Raw genomic sequence first — 8,099 nt, 5'->3', positions numbered from 1 at the left:
ACCCTCTAATAAAGCACCATTGGCTCAGAGCTCTGCCTCAGTGGTTTTTCTTATAGATTGGGCAATTTTAATCTCCACACTACCACACCATGCTGCTTCTCAAGAGGAGAACTGAACTGACAGAAATTAATCAGACCACCAAGAGAAAGAGCATAAAAAAAGAAGAGGGCCCGAGTTAGGCACTAAAAGGGCAGGAGACAGTTGATGATTTAGAAAAGGATTCTAATAAGGAGTGGTCAGACAGGTGGAGGGCTAGAGCAGGTGTTAGGGACTTCTCCTGAAGTGTAGTCAGCACTGCTCCAGGAGCCAAGATCTTTGGAATATCTCCAATTCTTGAGATCCTCTCAAATATTGGACATGTACATCTCAAGACCATATTCAGTAACCTTACCTCATAAAAGAATCATAAAACTTCTGTTTTTTTACAGACAGAGGCCCAGGCTCCAACTCACCTTGAGGACTAATCTGGTTTCCACTCTGCAAACTCTCAGTGTTCTAGATTAAACATAGTGCACTTCAGAGAGGGTGAATAATGATCTACTAAAGCATTCTGCTAAGGAGTGGTCAGACAAGTGGGAAAACCAGGAGAAAGCTGTGTCAAGCCAAACGAAGAAATGAATATACAGGAGGTGGCGGGGTAAGTCTCTAATTCCCAAAGTTACAAACAGGACTGAGCCATTGGATTTCACAATTAAGATATCACTGGTCCTTTTACAGAGAGCAGTTGTTAGCCAAGTAGTGAAATGGAATCCAGATTGTAGATTATTTCTAAAACATCTTCCAGTTCTCCTGTGAACTGAACAATACAGTCCAGATGAAGCTTCTCCAGGACAGAATATAGTGAGACTGTTACCTCCCTCATTCTGGATACTTTGCAACACAAAGCACTCCAATATCAGGAGATCATTTTTTCTTCTTCTGTGTTTTACTGTTTACTCATGTAGGCCTGGCAACCCCTCTCTCACTAACTATAAAGTAGGGAATGTTTAACTAATGCTGGTTTATTGATCCTGTATAATTCTTAGCAATCCTTCAAAGCCCAACTCACAGACCACCTCTACCATGATGCCCTGTGGTTAATGATCTTCTTACTCACATCACAGTTTTGCACCCATCCAATACATATATCATATTTACCATGTAGTGTTTTATAAGAAGCAGCATGCAATAGTGGATTAGAGGAGTAACTTTGGATCTAGGAAGACCTGGGTTCAAGTTCTACCTCAGACCCAAACTCTGTGATTCTAGGGCAAGTCACTCGCAGAGCGCTGAGCTGGCCCCTTCCTGCCAGCCTGCTGGGCTATCTTCAGCAGGGGGTTAGCTTCTCTGTGTCATTTTGTGGGTTCTGTAGCTCCAAAGTTTGTTTAGAGTCATTTTTCACATGAATTGGTGGAGGTGAAAGCTGGAGCTTCACAAAGTCCTGTTTCTACTCTGCCATCTTGGCTCCGCCCCCTAAGCAAATGTCTTAAGTCAGCTGGGTATATGACAAAACATTTCATTGAAAATGATTTTTTCATTTATCAGAAAAGTCAGAAAAATTGAAAATAAGGAATTTTTTTTAAAGGTTTCTATTTCAAGAATAGACAATAGGTTCTAAATTTTAGAGGCAATCTAATCCAAGCCCCTTGTTTTATAGATATGGAAACTGACAATCAGGGAAGTAAAAATATAATATGTGATGTGATATGTTATGATATGATATGATGTATGATATGATAGCTGTTTGATGCTTTAACCTCCCAGAACCAAGTTTCCTCATCAGAAAAACAGTCATTTGGTCAAAGATGATCTTTGAATCCCCATTTCAGTTCTTAGATACTATCATCCTTTGCTTAGGAGGTAGTAATTCAAATTTTAAAGTCTGGAATGCTGAGGCATTTAGAATGCAAATTTTGGTAAATTAAAGAACCTATTGTGAGTAAAGCTCCGGGCCCTGGAGTCGGAGGACCCTAGGAGGACCCTAGTCAGTTCGGGCCTGAGACACTTAACACCCACACAAAAATACTAGCCATGTAACCTTAGGCAAGTTACTTAACCCCAATTGCCCTCCAAAAAAAAAAAAAAAGAACTTATTCATTCAAACTACATTGATGAGGACCCTGCTACAGCTAAAATATTACTTCAAAGAATATTGCTTCAGGAATCAGAGAGGTGAGTTATAATTTAACTTTTCAATTTTGTCCTCAAACCAAATATAATTCACTTCTAGCTCTGAGTTACCTTCCCGTTGCCCCGACTCACCTATTTCTATCATTTTTAGTGAAAATTACACATCAGTTTCACAAACATGAGAAGCCTGTGGTGGGAAGAAGAAAATTGCTTGCTAAATTTAGAAACCTTTCGAGCTAATTAACTATACGGACCAGTTGGGAGAGAGGATTGTTAGTGCCCCATGAAGAGTTTCTTTTTGTCGCTAACCTCCTTCTGTCTGTATCTTCTTTCCCACTCCCCAGTGAATTCATGCTGCCCAAAGTAACCTACTAAGGACATGCTACCAAAGGCCGTGTTCTCCAAAGGCTCCAAGTTTCCTTGTATTTGGTAACCAGGCAAATCCTCTTCTATCCTCTTATCTTCTAAACAAAATTCCTGAAATAAAGTAGTTCATTTCAACTGACTCTTTCTAAGCACTTTGTGCAAAGTACCTTGCTAGGTGCTCACTTTTATTTTGGTTATCTTGATTCATTCAAATCTAGGTGTGAAAAATGAATCCACTGAAACTTCCCAGTACTAGATTTGTCATTTCTAAGGAGGTGCCCCTTAACCCAACTGCAGTTTTATTAGGAGAGATGTGAGCAGAGGATTTCTATGGGACCCTTGGCCTATTCCTAGTTCCTATTCCCATAAATAGGAATCAGCTGTCCCCATGCCTTGGAAAGCTCTCCCTCCTGGTCTCTACCTCCTGGCTTCCTCGGTTTTCTTTAAGTCCCACCCAGATTCACTATTTTTTTTTTTAACCAGGTAAAAGGGGCAATTGCTAGGCTCATTTCTTACATCACAGAATGGGCATTGCTTCAGTCAAACTGAGACCTGAGAAAGCCCTTAGCTTCTTAAAAAGGCTGAGGTCTCCCGCTGCATCTGGTGCCATCGCCAGTTGTCCTCATCTATATCTTGTCCCTGGAACCAGGTGGCTCCAGAGGAGAAATCTACGGACTGGTAGTCCCAGGAGTATTTGCTGTCCTGGACAGGGGCCCTGAATTTGGATCTTAGCTTGCTCTTTCCAGTCCCAGCCCTTTGGTGATAGGCCTGTTAGTGGCCCTTGTGGTTGGTGGGATGACTTGCCCTCCTTGTTGATCTGGCCTCCTCCCAACCTGACTCTGATCCTGTCCCTTTTCAAAAGTGGGTGCTTCCAATTTCCCTCCCCCCCACCAGCCTGCCCTCCCTTCCATCATCCCCCCTCTCATCCCCTTCCCCCCTACTCTCCTGTAGGGTGAGATTCCCTATTTAGTGTGTATGTCATTCCCTCCCTAAGCCAAATTCAATGAGAATAAGGTTGACCTATTCCCTTTTGCCTTCCTGTTCTTCCCCTCCACTATAACCATTTTCCCTTGCCTCTTCTATATGAGATAGTTTACCCCATTCTGTCTCTCCCCATCTCCTCTCATTATATTCCTCTCTCACCTCTTAATTTCACCTTTTAAGTATCATCCCTTCCTATTAAATTGATCCTGTGCCCTCTATCTATGTATACCTGTACACATATATACACACACTCACATATGTATTCATATGCCCATATAGCCTCCTATAAAGACATATATATGTATGTATACATACACACACACATATATGTATATAAACATTTCTATTCCCTTCAACTATTCTCACACTGAGAAAAGTTTCATAAGTTACAATTATCGTTTTTCCATGTAGGAATATAAATAGTTGAACTTTGATAAGTTCCTTATGATTTGTTTTCCCTGTTTACCTTCTCATGCTTTTCTTACTTCTTGTATCTGAATGTCAGATTTTCTATTCAGCTCTGGTTTTTCATCAAGAATGCTTGAAAGTCCTCTATTCCACTGAATGACCATATCTTCCCCTGAAACACAATACTCAATTTTGCTGGGTAGGTGATTCTTGGTTTTAATACCAGTTCCTTTGACCTCTTATATATCATATGCCAAGTCCTTTGATCCCTCAGTGTAGAAGCTGCCAGATCCTGGGTTATCCTGATTGTGTTTCCACAATATTCAAATTGTTTCTTCCTGGCTGCTTGTAATATTTTCTCCTTGATCTGGGAATTCTGGAAACTGGCTATAATATTCCTAGGAGTTTTCTTTTTGGGATCTTTTTCAGGAGGTGATTGGTGGATTCTTTCAACCTCTATTTTGTCCTCTGGTTCTAAAACATCAGGGAAATTTTCCTTGAGAATTTCTTAACGGATGATTTCTAGGTTCTTTTTATGATCATGGCTTTTAGGTAGTTCAATAATTTTTAAATTATCTCTCCTGGATCTATTTTTCCAGGTCATTGGTTTTCCCAATGAGATATTTCACATTGCCTTCTAATTTTTCATTTTTGGGGATCTGTTTAATAGTATCTTGATTTCTCATAAAGTCACTAGCTTCCATTTGTTCCAATCTAATTCTTTTTTTTTTTTAAGTAATCGGGGTTAATTAACTTGCTCAAGGTTACATGGCCAGTTATTTCTGGGTGTGGTGCTAAGTATCTGAACCCTGATTTGATCCCCAGGTCATCCCAACACTGGAGCCAGTTCTCTTACTTGCTGTGTTACCTGGCTGCCCCTCCAATCTAATTCTTAAGGAATGATTCTCTTCAGTGAGCTTTTCAGATTTTTTTTTCCATCTGGCAAATTCAGCTTTTTAAGGCATTCTTCTCCTCATTGCCTTTTTGAGCCTCTTTTGCCATTTGCGTTAGTCTATTTTTTAAGGTGTTATTTTCTTTAGTCAGGTTGTTGACTCTCATTTTGTAATTTTCTTGCATTGTTCTCATTTCTCTTCCCAATTTTTCCTCCACTTCTCTTATTTGGTTTTCAAAATCCTTCTTAAGGTCCTCTATGGCCTGTAACTAGCTCATATTTTTCTTGGAAGCTTTTAGGGCAGGAGTTCTGACTTCACTGTCTTCCTCCTGTTCCATGCTTTGATCCTTTTTACCCCCCAAATAGGAGTGTAAAGTTGGGTTGTTCTGTTTACTTTGCTTCCCTCATTTGCTCATGTTGCCACTCAATTACTTGTCTTTTTGGATGTTTGCCACAGTAGGACCCTGTTACCAGACAGGGTAGCTTCGTACCAATCGCTGAGGTTTTCTCAGCTGCCAGAGGTATTAGTTGGGTATCCTCTGTGAAGCCTCCACACACTATGGCAAGCTGGTGGAACACCCCAGGACCTCCACCCTAGACCACGATCCAGATCCAAGCAGGTCAAAGCAAGAGTGATTACCCCTGACTGGTCGCTTGATCCCCTTACAAACTGCAGACCAGGAGCTGAAGCTGCCACGTGGTGGCAGCTCCACAGGTATGATTATTAACTATATATTTCCCTCTATTCCATTTCCCCCTGTTTATCCTTTCTCTTTTTATCCTGTCCCTCCTCAAAACTGTGTTTTGATTCTGATCACTACCCTTCTTTCAGTCTACCTTTCCTTTCCTAATCTCTTTCTACTGCCCTGTAGGGTAAGATAAATTTCTGTACCTAACTGAATGTACATGTTATTTTCTCTTTGAGTCAAATTTGATGAGAGTAAGGTTTAACCATTTCCTGACACCCATCATCTTCCTCTCCTTTGTAAAAAGCTCTTCCGTTTGTGTCTTTTTTATGTGAGATAAATTTTCTCCTTTTTTTCTTTTCCTTCCCCTTTTTCCTAGTGCATCTCTTTGGGGTGTAGAATATGTCCAGGGAAAACTAGTACCTCTGGTATGAGGGCTGCCAAACACTGTTCAGGACTGTTTTCCACCTTTGGTGTCTAAATGATCCACATAACTCTCACCTGTGGCTCCAAGAAACTGTAGTATGCAGAGTAGTCACACCTAGGTAAACACATTTTGGCCCACAGGTAAACCAGGTTGAGGGTGACCAAGGGGTTTCAGATCCTTCAGTTAATTGTGGGGTGTCCATCCCAAGCATGTGAAGACTTCTCCTGGCAGAATTGGTGGATGAGAACAATTTGTTCCAGTGGCCCTGAAGGTGGCTGGAAGTAGGCACTGTGGAGCACAGATTTGGTTGGACCAAGTCACCAAGGTCATCCACTGCATCCTGAGCCATTCATCTTGAATCTGTCCTGTCACTGGACTGTGACAACTCTGGAGGAGAGAGTGAGGCTGATGACTTTGTGCAACTCTACCTCATTTAAATTCAATTTATGTACACATCAAAAGACATCAACTACTAGTGCATCCCTCTGTCTCACCCCTTCATTTTTTTTTAAATAATCCCATCATAGTAAACTCGTACCAATACCCTCTGTCTATATGCACTCCTTCTAACTGCCCTAATCCTGATAAAATTCTTAAAAGTTACAATGATCATTTTCTCACATAGGAATGTAATCATTTTAATCTTACTGATTCCCTTATGATTTTTCTTTCATGTTTACCTTTTAATACTTCTCTTGAGTCTTGTATTTTTTTTTATTCTGGAAAACTTTATTTTTATCGTAGGTGGAATGGGGACACAGCAAATTAGATGATTCCAATTTTGTTGGCAACATCTAAAGCATCATAGTCTGGAGCAAGATGGACATAGGCCTTCTTCTCTCCATCAGGCCGGATCAGTGTGTTGACCTTGGCCACGTCGATGTCATACAGCTTCTTTACAGCCTGCCTGATCTGGTGCTTGTTGGCCTTGACGTCCACAATGAAGACTAGGGTGTTGTTGTCCTCAATCTTCTTCATAGCAGACTCAGTGGTCAAGGGAAACTTAATGATGGCATAGTGATCGAGCTTGTTTCTGCGAGGGGCACTCTTCCGAGGGTATTTGGGCTGCCTTCGAAGTCTCAGTGTCTTGGGTCCCCGGAAGGTGGGGGATGTTTGGATCTTCTTCTTTTTGTGTCTATGGACACCCTTCAGCACTGCCTTCTTGGCCTTCAAGGCCTTGGACTTGGCTTCTGTCTTGGGGGGGAAAACAGCTTCCTTCTTCACCTTCGATGCCATGTTGGGGGAACTTGAGTCTTGTATTTTAAAGTCAAATTTTCTATTCAGTTCCGTTTTTTTCATCAGGAATGCTTGAAAGTCCTCTATTTCATTAAATATCCACATTTTTCCCCTTGAAAGATTCGTTGGATAGGTTATTCTTGGTTATAATCCTAGCTCCTTTGATTTCCACAGTATCATACTCCAGGCCCTCATATCCTTTAATGTGGAAGCTGCTAAATCTTGTGTGATCTTCATTGTGGATCCACAACATTTGAATGGTTTCTTTCTGACTTCTTGCAATATTTTCTCCTTGACCTTGGAGAATTGGAATTTGGCTAGGATATTCACAAGAATTTTCATTTTGGTAAATGTTTTCAATTTCTATTTTACCCTCTGGTTCTAGGACAGACCTTTCTTTCTGACCTTTTACATTGTCTTGGGCTAGAAAATTGTCAAAAAATTAATGGTGTAAAGAGCTAAATCTATATCAGCTTGTGTAACAGTTCAGGGCACTCTCCCTTTTTGTTTTTGAAGCACCTCAATGAAGGCTTGTCCAGTGGGATTGTAAGGGATCCTGGTTACATGAGTTATAGAAAAGGAACTTAAAAAGGAAGAAAAAGCAGATGAGGTGTAGGAAGGACCATTATCCGTTTTAATAACAGATGGTACCCCAAGTATAGAAAAACAATGGAGCAAATGGTTGTAGGCATTGTAATGGACAACCGAGATAGCAAGACAGTGAAACCAATTATATTTTGATAGGAGTGTTTATTAACCGGCCGGTGACTGACTCTCAGAGGGAAAAACAGCAGCGAGCTTTCTGTTAGACATAATTTTATAGAAAGTGTGGTTGCTAGCAACAGAGTATGTTTCTAAGGGGATTCAGTGCCATTAGTATTGTTCCTATTGAAGTGAAGCCATAGTAATTTTCCTATTGAAGCAAAGAGAAGCCATGATCCCTTAGCAAAGCCTTGGATACAAACATAAACAGACCTGAATCTGTGGGAAT

At 40.8% G+C, this 8,099-nt stretch overlaps 1 protein-coding gene across 2 annotated transcripts; it reads right to left on the bottom strand.

The window, feature by feature from the left end:
• Positions 1–6,574: 6,574 nt before the first annotated feature.
• On the bottom strand, positions 6,575–7,112 carry LOC138175238 (large ribosomal subunit protein uL23-like). Of its 2 annotated transcripts, XM_069105660.1 has the most exons (2): positions 6,858–7,112; positions 6,575–6,779 (listed from the first exon to the last, which is right to left on the bottom strand). In XM_069105660.1, exons 1-2 carry the CDS (start codon positions 7,106–7,108, stop codon positions 6,638–6,640), a joined length of 393 nt encoding a protein of 130 aa, XP_068961761.1. In that variant the 5' UTR covers positions 7,109–7,112; the 3' UTR covers positions 6,575–6,637. The 2 variants fall into 2 exon arrangements, with proteins under 2 accessions (XP_068961761.1, XP_068961759.1); XM_069105658.1 differs by having other exon boundaries at positions 6,575–7,112.
• Between the last annotated feature and the right edge of the window lie 987 nt (positions 7,113–8,099).

The sequence above is a fragment of the Petaurus breviceps genome, unplaced genomic scaffold (genome assembly GCF_028583685.1).
Source record: "Petaurus breviceps papuanus isolate PSGF00001 unplaced genomic scaffold, PetGlider_PUasm1.0 76378, whole genome shotgun sequence".
NCBI lineage: Eukaryota > Metazoa > Chordata > Mammalia > Diprotodontia > Petauridae > Petaurus > Petaurus breviceps.
This window is presented reverse-complemented; position numbering and strand designations above follow the sequence as displayed.